The sequence below is a fragment of the Anopheles coustani genome, chromosome 3 (genome assembly GCF_943734705.1).
Source record: "Anopheles coustani chromosome 3, idAnoCousDA_361_x.2, whole genome shotgun sequence".
Lineage (NCBI taxonomy): Eukaryota > Metazoa > Arthropoda > Insecta > Diptera > Culicidae > Anopheles > Anopheles coustani.
This window is the reverse complement of record NC_071288.1, coordinates 61,617,562-61,636,486: the sequence shown is the minus strand read 5'-3', so window position 1 is coordinate 61,636,486 and position 18,925 is coordinate 61,617,562. Positions and strand designations below refer to the sequence as shown.

The window sequence follows — 18,925 nt, the reverse complement described above, 5'->3', positions numbered from 1 at the left end:
GCAAAAATATTTTAAAAACACCGTTTGTGCCTTGTTTTTTCTCTGTACCATAGCATCGCACCGTACTGTGTTCCTGATAAAAATGGATGGTTTGTGGTCGATCAAGCTCAATAACAGAACAATTCGTAATGTCGAGGCAACAAACTGTGTTGCTAACAATATTCCGTTTTCTATGAGTGTCTTCACCTAGTTCATCCTAAAGAGCCGATCGAATCTGGACTCGATTTAACAATTTGATGATGAATAAGAAAATATATAGATCATCCTCCTTCGAGTGTGTGTAGCTTAGTTTATTGCACCCGATTTTTTCGCACCCCTGAGCACAGGACCGATGTCCGCCCGGAGGTCATCCTGGGGGGATCAGTTTTCCAGCTCCAGTGCCGTGTCGTCGATGGTGTGCAGCCAGTTGAAGATCAGCATATGGCGCTCGTACTTGGACAACGGTTTGCCCCGCTCGTTTTCGATATCGTGGAAGGTGAGGTGTTTCTTGGGACCGTGATGCCCGCGAGAGTTACTACCTCCGGCCGCGCCGCTTGTACTGCTGGACTTCTTCAGCGGCACGGTTCCAGAGCCGTGATCCGCGAGCCCCCCTTCACTGATCGGGGCCGGCGATCCGGTGGACTTGCCTGCGACCGGCGAAGCAGACGCGTTGGACATGGTGGTCGATGGGACGATCAGCTCTGTGGGGCCCGGATTAGTGGCAGCGAAGGCAGCCGCCTCGAGCCGGTCGAGATTGAACTCACTCTGCGACAGTCGTTCCAGGGCTCGGTAGGTCGTGAACAGCCGCCGGCGGATATAGTTCTGGCGGATTTTCTTGTTCACCGAGCTGATCAGATCCGACACGGTGAAGCTCGGGGCGGTGTTGGTGCTGGTAAGCGTCGGTACGGGGGCTGCTTGGCCACCGTGGGGCGATGGTAGCTGTGAGGTCGATGCCAGTTCGCCCACCGCAACCCACGTCGAGTACGAGCGGGATGCGTGCTCCAACCGGGAATGGTCGAAGAGATAACCCACCTTCTGGAACGGGGACAGTGCCAGTTCGGAGGTGGACAACCGGCCCAGATTCTGCTGATCCGACGGCAGCTGGTAGATGTCGGTGGTGCTAAAGCTCTTGTGGATGCCAAGCGCCGCCGAAAGTGTGGCACAGTTGCGAATCAGATCGTTGCTTTCGTTCCACCGTTCCGTCAACGTTGACGATCTGGAAGAGGAAACCGATGGGTAACTTAATTCCGGCTCCATCTTAAGGGAGCCTAATCCAACGTACCGATTTCGTTTGCTATCCTTCGGATTCAACAGACTGCCCAGCTTTTCTTCCATTGTGCGGTTCAGCAGGCTACAGCTGGACCGGTTCAGGACGCTCGTCGCTTCCGAGTTCATCGACGATACGGAAATCGATATCAGCGACAGATCGGTGGAAAAACTTTCGTGGGACGGTGAGCGTAGGATGCGGTTCGTTACTGCCAGTGCTGGAGTGGTGGAGCTTTTAGGTGACGTCATCGAACGGCCGGCTGGAAGTGCAAAGGTATTTTTGCTGGTTCAACTCCTAACTGAAGTGCTGCACTTAAATATCTCGAGTTAATAATCCGCTATACAAATTTCGTCTATGTATGAATATTTTTCTACTGACCATGGTCTGTCATAATAAAATGGATAAATATATATTTTTGGGAAACAAATAAAATAAAAGTTCTGGCTTTGAATAATAAATACAACCATCAAAAATTAATATTAGGCAAGAAATGTTAAATAAGTTTTCTTATCAAACAAACCTAAAAGGTATGACATTGCAAAATTGGGTTTCGTAGAGTTGCTTTAATTTCTGCTGAAAAAGGAAAGACTCAAGAAAGATACCGCTATAGAAAATCCTAGAGCTTCCTCCAAACCAAATTATAGTCTTAAGCTAGTTGTTCATGCATGTGTTGCGTCCATTTGCAAAGATCATCACGGATGATACACTACTGAGGCGCTACCATGGCTCAACCTCGACCGTGACTAATGGGATATTTGTCGCGGATATTTATAAACCACCCGCGTATCCTATCTTACATATATAGTGGTCTGTCCGTTCAGTCAGCCTTGAAAAGGTCGATAAATTCAATCAAATCAAAGACAGTTTTACTGCACTGGACATTCTCACGGAAACAATTTATGTGGTGTAATATCTTTGTAAGTTATTAAGGCGAACTAAATGTCTGCAATCATGTATAATTTGCAAATGTGTATGAATCCGTTAGTCAAACCACGACATCTTGGAGTTGGTTTTAGTCTAGGAAGACAGGACGAAAGGATTTTAATTCCAGTTCAGGTAGATAAATAATACTAATTGTACAAAGGATCTAGATTGATTTGGTTCCTAAATAAGTATGTGAATTCCAAACATTCTCAATGTAACATTAGATTTCTTTTCTTAGTATCTTTTATGTTTTTATCCTCTCTGCGATGGGGGGTGTTAGTTTAACAATGCCCTTCATTACGCCGTGATTGGTGCTAAAACATAAGATATTTGTGTTTTTTTTTATTCTAATTTGTCTCGAAGTTGTTATAAGTTGTTCAATAAAACTTTTCAAGAGGAGTTAGTTGTAGGACTACAAAATGAATTCGTAATTCCTTTTACATGTTTACTACTTACCAGCTAAGGTACTTTAATACTCAATAATCTGACGATAGGAAGAACCTGAAAATCACTCTAATCCGTGGTATGATCCTGGCTGATGCTATTAAGGCTTTAATCGTTTTTTTTTAAATATTTTTTCAACACTTGGTTCGATTTCACAACTATCAACAGATTGATAAAAGAATAAATATTTAGATAAGTCACAATACAACACTATTATGGTCGGTTATTTTATTATGAAACTTCAACCCTGGCACAAGAAAGTAGATCCACACAATCTGTCTTCACCACCGGAAAATTGCTCTTTGCTTGTGTCCTGCGAAAATTCGGCTAGACGCTTCTGGTTGCTTCTTATCACCTTCCAGTTTTCCACTTTCTCCACCAACAGACTCCCCCACCCCCCACAATACAAGCTACAGCAGCCGGAGCTGTTCGTGTTGCTTCAGCAGCCGGAGTCCTGATATGTTATGTATATATCCTGTCTTTTTCTCGCTGGCCGAACCTGCTTGAATATCGATTAGCTCCTTTTGAATGGGGGAAAAAGCACGAAGCTCGGGCACACACATTATGGTCATATGGCACCGTGCCAAATCATGGACTTTTTAGTAATAAGGAAGTTATGAATTTTATTCGAAACAGTTTTGATGGGATTTGATGAAAAGAACAGGGATTTGATGAAAAAAAATCCGTTAAAACACTAAATAAATTGAATTAATACCATTTGATATCAATACAGCAAAAACGATCCATTTATGTTTAATTATCTATGTTCAAAACTAGATTCATTTGTTGAAGAACTAATCGACAGAATTTATTTTTCAATTTTCATGTCGTGTCGATTTTTCTTTTGGCACCAAATCATGACGACATAAACCACGATTTTTGATCTCATCACACGTTGACGCCCTTCGGTATGGGTAGACCCGGAATGGTTTGGGGCTACGTTACGCCTTCGCTAATATTTATCCCACATTGCACCGCATTTTCTTGCCATTTGGCCCTTACTGCGACAAACAGGCCACGTACTCAACCACACACATACACACAGTCACATGTGCGCAGTTAAAGTTCCCGTTTTTCTTCTATTGCCGGAAATTAAATTGTTCAACGCATGGTCGACATGCCATGTTAAAGTGGCCACCCTCACGAGAGGTAAGCGTTTGCGAGACTGAAGGAATTTTTCCACACGGTTCTGCTGGTCATACCGGCTGTTGGGAGTCCCGCAGTACGCTCGCAGGTATGGTTCGTCGGCAAGCTGATTTAGTTCGGGTTTTGTGTTCGGCTTCTTTCGGCGCATGGTAACAGAATAGCCGGTGTCACATACATGTCCTGTAGACGGAAACGAGAGCAAATCTTTGACAGAGATGTCGAAAGGTTACTTTAAGGTGCCAGTGTGATGGGCGAGGAAATGTTCGGATCGGTTTGATTTGACTGATGAACGGTCTAACATTTAATTTACTCTCTTTTATTCCCGCCCAGATCTTACATCTAAAGAGCAAACATGCATTCTGATTAAAAATTATAATTTACCTAACAACAAAATTAAAACCTTATTTCCGCTGCACAAGTGTTGAAGAACATGATGGCTAACATGTGCATGGAGCACATGAAGGAGTTTCGAAGCACAATCTTGGTATACAGATCCTTTGTGATTGCTTGGTTATTGTGCCTTATGCAGCTTTAGATATCGATATTTCCTTAACAAGAGCATGAGCCGGCCGCCGGTGCTGGATTTCCGTGGAGATCTACTCCATCGCCATAATCGTTTCGGTCCCAGAGGCCGTCTGTTTCCATAATCTGTGCACAAGAAAGATTTTATATAATGGTGGTCTATTTAAGCGTACATTTTAGCGTTATGCTTACCTTACGGACTACTTCCTCGAATGCATCCTTAACACCTTCGCTTGTTTTCGCCGACGTTTCGATGAACATCATGCGGTGCTTTTTAGCGAACCGGAAACCCTCATCCCTGGTAATGGATCGATTTGGTTGGTCTATTTTGTTGCCAACTATCATTTTAGCCATATTGTTGCGAGTGCCGTAGATTTCCAGTTCGTTCAACCACGATTCTAGCTTTTGGAATGTGTCCTTTTTCGTGACGTCATACACCAGTATGGCTCCCTGGGCGTCCCGATAGTAGCTGGGCGTTAGCGTGCGGAACCGCTCCTGGCCCGCGGTATCCCATATCGCTAGCTTCACCTTTACACCATCGATATCGAGCATTTTGGTCTTGAAATCAACACCGATCGTAAGCGCCTGGTCGCTGTCGAAATCGTTCTCTGTGAACCGAAGCATTAAACTGCAAAAAAACACAAACAAAACAAACATATGATCATCTGTTAATGCGTCATTTGGCAACGCAGGGAAAATATGATTATGACGATCAGGGTCATTCTTGTACCATATCATAAATGCAACAGCCACTGCTTCCTCTACTGCTCGGTCATAGGAAGCCTTGGCAGCATAATGGAAATGTGTATTTACCTAGATTTTCCTACTCCGCTTTCGCCTATAATTAATATTTTGAATGTTGCTAAAATACGATCTTGATCCATTGTTTACTGGTTGGTTAACGTTTTGCAGCTATTTCACTTCACAATCGCCGCACAATTCGTGTATTGTTTCTTATCGATCACAGCACAAACGACATAAAACAGCGAATATGACTAAAAATAAAGCTAGGGCTGATGAAAATCCTGTTGATCGAAAATCTTGTGTTTCCTTGTTTTCTGGAAACGAAAGTGACATTTATGAAAATAACAATGATTCATTACGTTGAACCTAACAAGCAGCGTAGGATATAAGTATTTATGCCAGCGAGGCACGATACAGTTGTGGTCAATATAATATTTTAGCGTGTGTTCTTTACAGCAAAATACTTGCTGTTGCTTTGCTATTTACAGCAGTTTTCGTAGTATTTCGATAGAATTTTATGTAAGCTTAAATTGGTAAAATAAAGTTGTTTATCACATTTATACAGTAGTTATATAATAACAAACTATGCCACCTAGGACTAACGAGGTTCATTCGAAGTAAACTTCTAGAAACATTATATCAGTGTTAGTTTTCACGTGCCGTACATGTGCAGTGATGTGCGTAACATAGGTCAGAACAGAAAGAACTGTCAAAGTGCTCGCAGTTTTCCAAAAACAGTTGCATCATAACTTCCAGCCCGAAACGTGCGTGGTCCGTAGTGTCCGTGAAAGCTCGTTAAAAATGTTGAAGGCAGCCAAATATTTGTCCCGTACCCTGGTGGAAACCCGTGGACTGCTGCAGAATGTAAGTAGTAATCTAGTTCAATTTCATGGCAAAATACTTTGTTGAAAGCCGGTTGCTACGGGTTTTGTGATGCCGAAAAAAGGTATTTCGACCCGGGCGGAGAGCAACCTTGAGATTGATATGAAAATTGTGAGGTTAGGAAGCATGTATTAGGCTTGTGTAATAGTTTTGCATGGAAACGTAAGGAAGTGCTGCTCTCCCCCATGTGGTACGAGACTGCCTTTGTGCAGTAAAACTTATGTTTTACGTTGAATATTTTAGAAATACGTAAATTTTGCACTTTAGGTGTGGTTATGTGCTATATTATTTTTCCATTTTCTCGATTTTACAGGGGGGTGCTCTGCCGAATAATGTGCTGGCCCGATTCAAGTGAGTATGATGAAATGTTTGCGAAGATCGGTGTGATGACAGCCGGTTGTGAAATTTTACCGGTGTGGGGCATGTAATCTTGGGTAAAGAACATTAGTTGAGACAAATGGTCACTTATGAAATGTTGCGAAAGTCATTAGGAAAAATGTTGTGATTTCAATTGCGCGTGATCCTTTATCTGCCGCCTTCCGTGCACTATGAGCCACTGCGTAGAATGTTCTAGACCGGATCGCTAGGTACTCGCGATGTGTCGAAAGAATACAGTAATCTGTTGCACAGCGCAATTCATGTCAAAATTGTGCATAGGATAATGAATAAATCACTTTGGGTGTACTGATTATAATGTTACGTTCTCCGGATTTGGTTTTACAGATCAGAACAGGTTAAGGGTGCCGTCATTGGTATTGATCTGGGAACGACAAACTCCTGCGTTGCTGTGATGGAGGGTAAGAACGCAAAAGTCATTGAAAACGCAGAAGGCGCCCGTACCACACCGTCGCACGTAGCGTTCACAAAGGACGGCGAGCGGTTGGTAGGAATGCCGGCGAAGCGACAGGCCGTTACCAACTCGGCCAACACATTCTACGCGACGAAGCGTCTCATCGGCCGTCGGTTTGACGATGCCGAAATCAAGAAGGATCTTGCTAACCTTTCGTACAAAGTGGTGAAGGCATCCAATGGCGATGCTTGGGTGCAAGGAAGCGACGGCAAGGTCTACTCGCCCAGTCAGATTGGCGCGTTCGTGCTGATGAAGATGAAGGAAACGGCCGAGGCGTACCTGAACACACCGGTGAAGAATGCGGTCATCACAGTGCCGGCGTACTTCAACGATTCACAGCGACAGGCGACGAAGGATGCTGGACAGATTTCTGGCCTGAACGTGCTGCGTGTGATCAACGAACCGACCGCTGCGGCCTTGGCGTACGGTATGGATAAGAGCGAGGACAAGATCATCGCCGTGTACGATCTCGGCGGTGGTACGTTTGATGTTTCGATCCTGGAAATCCAGAAGGGGGTGTTCGAGGTGAAGTCGACCAACGGCGATACGCTGCTCGGTGGTGAGGATTTCGACAACCACATTCTGGATTACTTGGCGCAGGAGTTTAAGAAGGATCAAGGCATCGACATCAAGAAAGACGCGATGGCAATGCAGCGACTCAAGGAAGCCGCCGAGAAGGCCAAGTGTGAGCTGTCGTCGTCGGTGCAGACGGATATAAACCTCCCTTATCTCACGATGGACGCATCGGGTCCGAAGCATTTGAACCTGAAGCTGACCCGCGCCAAACTGGAAACGTTGGTCGGTGATCTAATCAAACGCACGATCGCACCCTGCCAGAAGGCGATGTCGGACGCGGAGGTCAACAAGTCGGACATCGGCGAGGTACTGTTGGTCGGAGGTATGACTCGTATGCCGAAGGTTCAGTCGCTGGTGCAGGACATTTTCGGACGCCAACCTTCCCGTGCCGTAAATCCGGACGAAGCCGTCGCTGTCGGAGCGGCCGTGCAGGGCGGTGTCTTGGCCGGTGATGTGACCGATGTACTGCTGCTGGATGTAACTCCGCTTTCTCTCGGTATCGAAACTCTGGGTGGTGTGTTCACTCGCCTTATCACACGCAATACTACGATTCCAACGAAAAAGTCCCAAGTATTCTCGACCGCCGCCGATGGACAGACGCAGGTGGAGATCAAGGTGCACCAGGGTGAGCGTGAGATGGCTGCGGACAACAAGATGCTGGGTTCGTTCACACTGGTAGGCATCCCACCGGCGCCACGTGGTGTGCCGCAAATTGAGGTCGTGTTCGATATCGATGCCAACGGCATTGTGCATGTATCGGCACGTGACAAGGGCACTGGAAAGGAACAACAGATTGTCATCCAATCGTCGGGTGGCTTGAGCAAGGATGAAATCGAAAACATGGTAAAGAACGCAGAGCAATACGCACAGGCTGACAAACAAAAGAAGGATCGTATCGAGGCGATCAACCAGGCCGAAGGCATCGTGCACGATACCGAGACGAAGATGGAAGAATTCAAGGATCAGCTACCAAAGGAAGAGGTAAGAGAATTACTCTTCATTGATCATTACTTTCTATTAGCTTTTAGCGTTTAATGCCGAGATAATGAAAACTGGCAAACTAAACCATATTTCTTTGCATTTACAGTGTGACAAGCTGCGAGAAGAAATCACCAAGGTACGAGAAATTCTTGCCAACAAGGATGAAGCCGACCCAGAGGAAATTCGCAAAACAACCAGTGCTCTGCAGCAGTCATCGTTGAAGCTGTTCGAAATGGCATACAAGAAGGTATGTTCAAACAAAAAAACGAATCCGTCGTACGATCCGCGTTCAATCGATTGGGGTTAAAATAATGCTTTATTTTGTCGTCTTGTTTCTTCAGATGGCGTCGGAGCGTGAGAGCAGTGGCAGCAGCAGTAGCAGTGGAAGCAGTAGTGGTACGGAAGATGCAGAGAAGAAGGAGAAGGAGAACAAAAATTAAATATCTACATTAGACGAAAGACTCATAAACACATTGTCACACCGAATCCAGTAGAAATAGAAACGTACATGAAAACGGAATAATTTCGACACTATTAAAGATACGCTAACGTACAATAAACAGAATAGATGACGAAAATCACACTACAACGTAATATGCTTGACGTAGCTGTACATGTTTTATTTTGGGTTTATGTGAAGAAATATCCATGCTCTTCCTATACCAAATCCTTACAAGCGGAAGGGGTTATTGGACGTTCGTGTGCAGCTTTTTCTCAGCAGATGTTAATCAAATGGAAAAGGAAACCTCAAGTAGCAAATATTACGTCGAGTATGCATTAGCTAAATTGCCTTTGAAATGAATGTTACGTATTTTAGAATAAACCGTAAAAGGTACAAGCTTCAAACGAGTAAGGCGATTGTGGAAAAATGTTATTATGCATCCAACCTTGCGAGTGATTCTTAATCGGCAACAGACCATAAATGTCGTTTACGGTAGAATTCGTTCAATGAATTTAAGGATTATATTTATGTGTTTGGGAAACCCATGTGATTAAGTTATTGTTTGAAATAAAACTCAACCCAATTAATCTTGTCTCTGTTCGAAATCTAACATTCAAACTTGGAGTTTGTTTATATTAAATTTGTCGATAAGTGTAAGGTTGTTGTGAGATCATTATCGATTATTTAAGCCAGTGATGTCAGACTCGTTTGAACTCGCAAGTCACATTTCCTCCCAAAATAGGTTTGCGGGCCAAAACGTTATTTTGGTTGGATTTATGAAAATTGGTTGGTTTCGTTTGGTTCAAAATTCGTTTTCCATATTCTGTAGAAATAATATCAATTTAATTTCTATATGTTTTGCAATTCAAAACTAATCGTAGTTCACGTCACAAGCTCGTAGTTCACTTTCTTACAGAATTTGATTAAACTAACGGTGGTTCAGTCCTCTTGCCGGTTATGAAATTCACTGTTCAAGAAACCACTTGGCATCAGTGATTTAAACTTTTAAAATGAAGAAGTATAACGCAAATAATTCCGTTTATTTAGAATTACTCTAAAAAGTAAAAAAAGTGATTATAGACCTGAAACTTAACAAATCAATTGCCTTTGACTGTTCATGTATAATTGCCTAACAAATTGAATTACATCGAATTAATAATTACGAAACATTTTCTAAATTTTTTATTAAAAGCAATAGTCGCCGGGGACTCATTCACTCTTTCATTAAATGCCTTTTCAAAGCAAAACTTGCACCTCTTAACTAACGTAAATATTTTGTTGGAGTTTGGCATAGATTTTAAAATATGATGCAATTGCCGTTGACCACAATGCAGCTGAATTAATTATGAGTGGGTATGTTTTGGTAGAGGTTACCAATTTTTCGTGCAGAATTTCGTGCAGCCTCATTTTGCCTTTTATAGATAAAATAACCCAGATCACATGGTATATGAATCAGAGATTCTTCGATTAAGTTCTGGTCAATTAGTTCAAATACAGCTCTAACAGGGCCTATGTATGTTTTTCTCGTTACGTGTACGTTACGTTTTCTCGTTCTTTGTGGTTCGCTTTTCGTTCAAGAAAGATCCATAAATTTATTAGTTGAAACATAAACATTATTTTTATTTTAACAAAAGCAACATTTGATCTTAATTTTTCGCTTACTTTCTAAGACATATTGTGATACGTTTTCGTATTCCAAAAACACATTTAGCGACAACATCCATGCGCTTTAAAAGATTATTTCAAAGATCATCGAAGTTATTTTGTGGCACCAAATTGGTGTAAATAACTGAAATAAGGGAACGATATTTTATTTATCGATTTCGATACCGTACACTTAAGTTGATCACAATATAACTTTTGAGTGCGTGCTAACGGGCTGCTGGTTTTAAGTTAATCTTCACTCTACTGTACGCATTGCCAACCACACCACGAAGGTTCCAGATGTTTTCAAAAGTTTCAGGCTGTGTGTTATAGTTGGAATCCACTGCCTTACAAAAAATCTCTATCGGTCCACGTTGGCCGGGCTGGATGGGAATCTTGGCTGACCACAGGGACCACGACCAGTGGCGACCGGGACCGGTACCTAGTTCGGTTTCTTCTAAGTTAGCTACAACCCACGTTTTTCCGCCATCGGCGCTAAGATCCACGCGGATGACGGCGGAACCACCGCCCGACCAGGCGTATCCTTTGACCGTAACGAAACCATCGTCCACCGTCAACGTTTCACCATTGGCTGGAGTGCAAATGGCCGACGTAATGGGCATGTTTTGAATCGCTGGAGCAGTCTTGAAATCCACCGTGTCCCAGTCTGTGCTTGGACTGAACGACTTGTAATCATTCTGCTGCCAGTGCGAGTTGCTCTCATCTCGTGACACAATTATCTTGCCGAGCCACTTAACGTTCCGTGAACCGACCACTCCCGGTACGATGACGCGCACCGGAAAGCCATGATCACGGTTCAACGGCTGGCCGTTCATTTCGTACGCTAGAATAACATCACCACGAGGGTCCATTGCCTTAGCCAGCGGTATCGAGGCACCATACGGTGTGCTTGTGGGGTCCGTATCGAGCCCCTCGAATTGCACGTGTCCCTCTTCGTCTCCTTGCCGTACGCCCATATCACGCAGCACGTCGCAAAGTCGCGCCCCTGTCCATTGCGCATTACCAACTGCCGAAGGACCCCAGGGAAGTCCTTTGATTGGTTTAACTTCCATCATTTCGCTGCGTCGGTTACCTCCACACATTATCGTCGCCGTTACGGTATGCTTGGGATACTTGCGGAGATCTCCGAAACGGATCGTTTTACTCTTGCCGGATTTTTCGTTCTCTAGCTCGAGTTCGTAGCTTTTTATGTCCACTTCCGGCACGGGCAGATGATTGCGGACGTAGAAAAATTCACTGTAATGCAAAATTTAAAAAAATAGGACAAGTGAGGTCTTTGGAGATGGAATGAAAAATCTTTTTCGGCTAATCCACCTACTTCGGGGTCAAGAAACTGTCGACAAGAATCGATGCCGGCGGTTCGGCATTGAATGGTTGCAAGGTTGCAGGCTTCAGGATGGGATGACGTTTCGGTTCGGCTGCCCACGGGTTGTGCAAATCCTTCGTTCCGACCACGTCGTCCGCCCGCAAATTCCCGATGCGATACGATTCCAGCAGTGTTAGCACTTCTTTCGTGTTGTGCTGCTGGAACACGTGCCAGAAAGGATCAATTGCGCCACCGGCGGCCAGCATGACCTTATCGCTACCGGGGTGCTTCGGAACGAACGATGTGATATCGTACACACCGATTCCATACGTCACCCAAATTCCGGCCGACGGCGCGTTGTGTTTTATCACCTCGTCCATCGTGTACTCGGGCAGATCCTTGCGGACAGTATCGTGTGCTTTGCGGATTTCATCGAGAGGTATTTCTTTTGCGTAGATTTTAGAAGAATCATTTTCTGGAAAGGAGATATCCTTAAGATTAATTCTATCTAATCTTATAACACTTGACCAACAAACCGTGGTCTAAAGTCAACAACCCATTATCTGGTTTTTTCTTCTTAGATTAACGGTCCTTACTTATCTTGTGCGTTATCAAATATGTCAGCAACGATCCCCCAAAGATGACGGCTGTCGCAGATAGCATCGTATCTTTTGAACCATCGCCACCACCTGATTGATGATGTTGGTATTGGGGGGCCGATTTTTGCAGCGTCGCCCCTTTGTCGCCTTCACCGGTGCCGCTACCAATTGAAGCGGCGCGACAGGAGACCCACAGCAAACGAGATCTAAAATAACTTACAGGTCCATTATGTCGCTCGGTGTCCACATTCGGCCAACTTCCCCTACACACCTGTTCCCTGAAACAATCAGACGGGCAAACATGTTCGCTACGTTTCGGTCTCTATGCGAAAAACCGGTTTACGGTAAACTGCTGTATCACTCGGGTTTCGGCAAGCCGGATAAAAATGTTGAGCTTTGTTCCGCTGGAAGAAAAAAACGCAAATGTACGATTTCAACGCTGCTGTGTTCAATGCAATGTCGACCATAAAGTTGGACATTTTCAACTCCACGACACTGATAACACGTAAGTGTAAAACCTTGCAGTGCACAACTTGTTATCACTCCTCCTCTACAACGTAGAATGTTCAACGTTCAAAAATAGCTAAACGCAGCATAAAAATACTTTATATTTTCATATACTCACAAGTAAACTTATTTTAACGTTGATTAATTTTTCGCAACAAAACAAACAAAAGATTTTTTGCCGGTTGGCATTAGCAATAACAAAATTGTGGCAAGCGATCATCCGATGATCCAACCACTAACGGACTATGTTGAACACTGCAGGCTATGACGATGTTTGATGGTTCGTGGTAGTTCCTGTTTGTTGTTGTTTATATTTTTTCTCCTTTCTATATCGCCATCCTTTTCCAATCCAATTCTGTCAGCCGAGCCACAACCGGTTGGTTTCAAACTAAACCGTTAACAGTTGTTCCACAGGTTTGCTATTCCACCTTAAAATGCATGTCTTGTATAATAAATCAAACACATTACAGTAGGATTCAAATGTTTGAACCATGAAAATCATTTAGCAAACACTATGGCTCTAGGACATGAATGAAGGTTTTATTTATTCTCAAAGAAGTATAATATGCTGTTTATTGATCGTATACTATAAGGTAGTTTATGGCCATAACAAAATAATCGAACGAACTTGAAATATGGTGACCTTCACAACAGATTAATGTATTTATTTTAGCTCGTATTCATACATAAAACATAGCTAAAACACTTACGTTTACAACATATTAGCGCCTTCTAGCATAATAACGATTGAGTGTGGCGATACACAGCTTCCACTTCCAAAATATGCTGTTGCCTATACGTCACACACTTGGAAATAAACGATGTTGATCATGACAGTCAACATACCAAAAGCGCGCCCTACTGTTGCTCCCAGCGTACCTGGCACGTGGGATGGGGGAAACGTTGACGATCGTCATGGGGCAGCAGCATAGCAATTGTGAGGGACCTTTGACTAAGAGTGTCTCGCTGTATGGTTCGCAGGTTTATTTTTACTCCGCTTCGCGACAGTTTAGCACAGTGTTCGATCTCAATCGCGTGTGCACTGGTGCAGTCCTGTTTTTGAGCCTCGAGTGGGGAAAGAGACAAAAATTTTGTCCAATCTCTACGTGAAATGGTGGTTTTTTGAGATCTCTGCAGAAAAAGCATATAACGAACAACGATCGAATACGAATTCTACCCATAGTTTGGTGGCTGACACAAAATGGCAACAATCGAGCAGCTGGGTTATAGTGCCTTTTTCATAGCATTAACTTGCATTTTTGCGATCGTTGCCCGCAGGCTAAACGAGCGCCTGTCGAAAGATGGGCTGGTGAAGGAGCTGATCTTCGAGGCAATTGCCGCTGCCGAGCTGTGCGGATGTTGTTTCGAGTTGATTATTGGTAAAGTGATCGTAACCAACGCAGTTCCCCGGAATATGGCATCGATTGCGCCAATTCTACGGTTCTTTCTCTCCCGTAACCCATTACAGTGGCGGACAATTTCGGAGTGGCAACGTATGCCGTGTTCCTGTTCTCCCTCACCATCTGGTGGGGACGCAACTGGGGCTCGGCTACCGCTTGTCCGTACACCTATATGGAGCAAATTGTTGAAGGTGAGCAATGTTTGTTATGTAAGTCGGAGGACCGTGCAAACGATATTTTTTAGGGCTTGATTGTGTCTTCTCCTGGACCGCATCGGCCACAAAAGGATGAAATAATATACCGCCTTGGCCAATGACTTTGCCAAACCATGCCCTTTTGGGACTCCCGCTTTCCATCGAGACTAGACGAAGGATTTATTTTTATCTACTTTCACCATGCTCACTAACACTGGTTTCAAAATGGTCTACCCCTGTCATCCGGAAATGTATATTTATATTAGACGCGCTTTGGCTGGTTATGTTTGCAAACAAAATTCGAGCGTTGTCGGGTGATTTAAGCTGTATCTCTTCGAGATCAGTGCCATCAATTTGCTTTTTAACTAGAGCGTATCGTGCTCTTATTGGACAGTATTCTTTGATTTTACGCAATGGCAATTTCCGGATTCTGTTCTTCTAACAAAAAAGTTGGCCCTAGGTCTATTGCAACGGTATTCAGCGAGATACCATCAGCTAGTCTTAATTTCTGAACAGAATATAGTCAATTCGGAACAGGAAAATTGTCACTTTTAGTTAAATCTTATAAACAGCAGCGTAGCATTTGCCCATGATGGCAAATCTAAAATGTGGGGAAATGTATTACCACTTATTTGTGATAGGATGATTTTTATTCGAAATTGCAGGTAATTAGTTCTAAAGAAAATAAAAAATATCATTTGACTATCATTAAACTTTTTAACATGCTTTTTATCATAAAAGACACTAAAATGTTTCTTGGGATTTAAACTATTTTTAACTGATGGACTACATTCACAGAATGAAAATGATACCTAAATTTAAACAAAAACAAAAATTTAATTACACTTCAATTTTTTTATATTGGATTTGATTCGGTTAAATACACTTTAATTCGTTTATATTGGATTTGATTCGGTTAAATACACTTTAATTCGTTTATATGGGATTTGATCAGGTTATATTGTATTTTAAATTGGGAGACTTTCGGAAATTCCTAGATCATATTATATTATTGGTAGAAGTATTTTGTTCATTGTTAAGCAAAGATAATAGATATAAAATAAAACTATAAGCATGTTGATTTTTTTAAAAAGGAAAGTCGCAAAAACAAAATTTAAAAATTTTATGGCACCATGAAATAAATAGCGGAGCTATAGACCAAATAGACATTTTAATTTTAATTCAATTTTACCATTACGCGCATATATGAATTCATTATTTATTTTTATTTGCTTTGTTTCATATTTGATAACTGAACACCATTTTTTAATCATTTGCATTTTTTACTCCCATTTTTAGGTGAAGTCAGTTTTAAGGAAGCCGCCCTCAAAATTTGGGCCCAGCTTATGGGCGGGTGTTGCATATTCCGTTACGTACAACTTTACTGGTGGCTGGAGCTAGCGGAAACCCACCAAGGCAGAGCGTTTGAAGATTGCAAAGCCGATCTTCAGGTAAGTAGGCTTGGTACAGAATCTGCGCTTCGATGGGAATTGATCGATGGGAATTGCTTTTGGTTTTAGGTAAACTTGTACCTTGGTGCGTTCATTGAAGGATTCGCGACCCTCTGTTGCCGGTTGGCGTCGAAGGTGATCTCGGAAAAGGATGCGCGGTTCGGTGCGTTCATCGACTCGTTCATTGGTACCAGCCTCGTGGTTGCCGGTAAAGGGAAATCCTAGTTAGAGCCGCACTCTGTCGTCATGCATTTAACGCACAGCTATCTTTATGGTTGCAGCGTTCAACTACTCTGGTGGCTACTTCAATCCGGTTCTGGCCACGGCGCTCAAGTGGGGCTGCGCCGGCAACTCCGCGTTGGAGCACATCATCGTGTACTGGATTGGGTCGTGCGTTGGCGCCGTGCTGTCAGTGCCCCTCTTCAAGACGGCCACCTTCCGCGAGATGTTCCTAGTGGCGAAAGCCAAGGCAGAATAAGCATGATGCTAATGATGATGATAATGAAGATGATAAGTAACTTAACAAAATCTAGTCAATTGAAACCATGTGATTTAACCACATGGAACGATTTATTCATAACGATAGTGTTGTTGCGATTTCCCTTCCCGAGACCCGTGCTAGGGTGTGACGCATCGAGCTCGTGTGGCGTCTGATATCAGTTCGTCGTTAGGCTAACATGTGATTAAACTGTAACGATTCTAAAGACCTGCAACGTGTGGCAGTTGTACGAGCGAATTATGAGCAACGAATAAACATGGTTGACGTTAGTTTTCCCCGATCCGTTTAAAAACCGTCCAACACGTTGCCATCGTAGAACGGGAGATCGAACCACTGCCACATATCACTCCGGGAGGTGTCCAGTGTGTAGCGCACGCATCGTCGCAGAAAAACTCTATCAACAGGGTGAAGAAAACGTGTATGAGATGCTAAGACCATGCACACGTAAGTAAAACGTTCGTACTTATTCGTATGCTCAGCACAATCGACAATGGGATGCTGCTTCTTGTAGCACTGATCGCGGACGGTGAAGTAAAAGTTGCCAAGTTTGTTGGAAAACGTAGTGTTGACTCTGCGCAGACAATTTTGGAAGTCTCGGTCACATTTGCAGTGGAGCCTTCGAAAAGCGGAAAGATTATCTTTGAGATGCCCTCCTTGCCTGGTGCTCTGTAAATGTTCTGTTACCTAGTGAAGTAATCGTTATTTTTAAGTCCATACTTAGTTTCCCCGGCTGGGATGTTATCGCAGTGGTCGTGGTCACGACAGCAAGCGTCTACTTCCGAGTTGGAACCAAGATCCTCGTAGTCGCTAGCAGTATTTCCTGGGCCACACCACTTCGTTCCTGCAAGTAACACAAGTGATCATCGTGCATGAACACAGGATGTCTAGAACCAGAATTTAGTGCTCACCAGGGACTGTAAGATTTATCCTCTCTACGGTACGGTTGGATCGCGACTTTCCCTGCTCGCCGCTGTCTATTTCATTTTCAAAGTCAAACGTTTCGACGTTTTTGTAGAGCAATCTCGTGCAATCCACTCGCGCAATGCGCGCCGTAAAACAAACTACTAAGAATATCGCCAACTTCATTCTTACCCAGAAGCAAAGCGGTGTCACAAAACAGACACTGTTGCATCGAGTATATATAGGAAGCAAAGGTTTGTCGTACCATTCCGATCGTCACATTCCGCACTGAACGATCGGAAGTCCATGGTGATACCCCAGCGGCTTTAAACCGGGTTGTATCCACGGGCGGTGCCGACTATCAGTTGCGAAAAATAGTTGCCATTGTTCTGGAAAAGGTTAACAAACATTGCGTTGCCTCCAACCGCGTAGATAACCTCCCACGGGATTGACCTATTCGCATTGCGCTGCTGACAGGCGGTGCATTTTTGATGGTCTGGAATGAAATGCGGAAATGATGGAAAGAATTTCGGAAGGTTTATTCAAGGAAGGTTTATTAACTATTTCCGAAGGTCAACGAAATTGCGTCGAATATGTCGAGTTCAAGTTGAACGTGAATTTCGTAGAAGGTGAAGGTTTTGTCAATTTGGTTTAACTCGTTTAGAATTTTTCACCAAAAGTTTTAACTGCAACAACTAACAATGTAAAGAATGACAAGTTCTAAAAAGATTCAGCATTAATTTTAGAATTTTAGCGAATTGAGACGCCCGTGATTGTTTACATTACAAATAAGATGCTTATTTTCCTGTGTCCGAATTTAAGATTCCCTTGCCCCTACTTCTTTTGGGAGATTTGAAAGCAGATAATTGAAGTTGATGAGACAAATCTGCATTAGTACTTAATATGATAAATCTGTATGGTTTTGATACTTTATGTACAAACTTACTATGTGCTTGTATCAATTGATACATATTGTAAATTGATAAGTGAATTGTATATCTTAATAGCCAACTATATTCTCAAAATGACAGTGAAACTAGTTCGTCATAATAAGCAAACGGTATGTACTAGTGTTCTTAGTAATTGAAGACTTTGGTTTCGGTTCGCTGAGCCATCTCGTTAGAAGATAGGACCCGCAGTTCTGAAAGGTTGCTCACCCCTGCCATAGGGGTTCATTATGATTGGACCGTTTCTAACGTTTACTTCTCTTCGAAATAATCTTCTGCCTTATTCTATTGGGTGTGAGCTAAAAAAATGTGTTTTACTTCAGTAAATCAACCAGAAGGTTAAAATTAAACAGTTGCCTTGCTGGATTTCCTGAAATTGTTGTATTAGGTCACACATTCTATGTCAAGGTCAAGGTGAGGTCAATGACTCGATCGAACATTGATGGAGTTATCTAAATTTCTGGTAGTTGTGGAATATGGTTTTTATTAGAATTGAGGGGTCAGTCGCTAAAATTGGCCAAGCCACTAAAAAGTTATTGAGAAATTAGTTGCTTTAGCCATTATTTACAGTTGTGACCAAGGTTTTTGAAGCTTTCCAGTGGAAAGAGTTGTCATCGGCAGCCATAACGGAAAACCAAAAACAATAGAGACGCGCATGTGCGCCATTTACATTGTCGCCTGATAACAAATGTGCGCAGGA

The 18,925-nt window shown here is 43.1% G+C and overlaps 6 protein-coding genes across 8 annotated transcripts; 2 read left to right on the top strand and 4 right to left on the bottom strand.

Annotated features, from left to right (window-relative positions):
- Positions 1-285: 285 nt before the first annotated feature.
- LOC131259887 (uncharacterized) lies at positions 286-2,732 on the bottom strand. Its single transcript, XM_058261496.1, has 3 exons — positions 2,627-2,732; positions 1,262-1,505; positions 286-1,195 (listed from the first exon to the last, which is right to left on the bottom strand). Exons 2-3 carry the CDS (start codon positions 1,492-1,494, stop codon positions 361-363), a joined length of 1,068 nt encoding a protein of 355 aa, XP_058117479.1. The 5' UTR covers positions 1,495-1,505; positions 2,627-2,732; the 3' UTR covers positions 286-360.
- Positions 2,733-4,066: 1,334 nt separating this feature from the next.
- On the bottom strand, positions 4,067-5,336 carry LOC131259888 (ras-related protein Rab-18-B). Its single transcript, XM_058261497.1, has 3 exons — positions 5,096-5,336; positions 4,475-4,910; positions 4,067-4,408 (listed from the first exon to the last, which is right to left on the bottom strand). The coding sequence occupies exons 1-3, from the start codon at positions 5,164-5,166 to the stop codon at positions 4,310-4,312; spliced, it is 606 nt and encodes a 201-aa protein (XP_058117480.1). The 5' UTR covers positions 5,167-5,336; the 3' UTR covers positions 4,067-4,309.
- Positions 5,337-5,763: 427 nt separating this feature from the next.
- LOC131259886 (heat shock 70 kDa protein cognate 5) lies at positions 5,764-9,005 on the top strand. Of its 2 annotated transcripts, none has more exons than XM_058261495.1 (5): positions 5,764-5,890; positions 6,222-6,259; positions 6,632-8,315; positions 8,422-8,562; positions 8,657-9,005. In XM_058261495.1, exons 1-5 carry the CDS (start codon positions 5,828-5,830, stop codon positions 8,753-8,755), a joined length of 2,025 nt encoding a protein of 674 aa, XP_058117478.1. In that variant the 5' UTR covers positions 5,764-5,827; the 3' UTR covers positions 8,756-9,005. The 2 variants fall into 2 exon arrangements, with proteins under 2 accessions (XP_058117478.1, XP_058117477.1); XM_058261494.1 differs by lacking the exon at positions 6,222-6,259 and adding an exon at positions 6,496-6,587 and having other exon boundaries at positions 5,828-5,894; positions 6,642-8,315.
- A 1,358-nt stretch (positions 9,006-10,363) lies between these two features.
- LOC131272532 (sulfite oxidase, mitochondrial) lies at positions 10,364-12,962 on the bottom strand. The gene is made up of 5 exons (XM_058274289.1): positions 12,953-12,962; positions 12,599-12,731; positions 12,325-12,533; positions 11,741-12,203; positions 10,364-11,658 (listed from the first exon to the last, which is right to left on the bottom strand). Exons 2-5 carry the CDS (start codon positions 12,628-12,630, stop codon positions 10,629-10,631), a joined length of 1,734 nt encoding a protein of 577 aa, XP_058130272.1. The 5' UTR covers positions 12,631-12,731; positions 12,953-12,962; the 3' UTR covers positions 10,364-10,628.
- Positions 12,963-13,865: 903 nt separating this feature from the next.
- LOC131271904 (aquaporin-11) lies at positions 13,866-16,649 on the top strand. Of its 2 annotated transcripts, none has more exons than XM_058273474.1 (5): positions 13,866-14,213; positions 14,303-14,425; positions 15,728-15,879; positions 15,949-16,087; positions 16,161-16,649. In XM_058273474.1, the coding sequence occupies exons 1-5, from the start codon at positions 14,036-14,038 to the stop codon at positions 16,355-16,357; spliced, it is 789 nt and encodes a 262-aa protein (XP_058129457.1). In that variant the 5' UTR covers positions 13,866-14,035; the 3' UTR covers positions 16,358-16,649. The 2 variants fall into 2 exon arrangements, with proteins under 2 accessions (XP_058129457.1, XP_058129458.1); XM_058273475.1 differs by having other exon boundaries at positions 16,143-16,649.
- Positions 16,484-17,464, bottom strand: LOC131264619 (phospholipase A2-like). The gene is made up of 4 exons (XM_058266893.1): positions 17,287-17,464; positions 17,063-17,219; positions 16,842-16,994; positions 16,484-16,772 (listed from the first exon to the last, which is right to left on the bottom strand). Exons 1-4 carry the CDS (start codon positions 17,462-17,464, stop codon positions 16,664-16,666), a joined length of 597 nt encoding a protein of 198 aa, XP_058122876.1. The 3' UTR covers positions 16,484-16,663.
- Between the last annotated feature and the right edge of the window lie 1,461 nt (positions 17,465-18,925).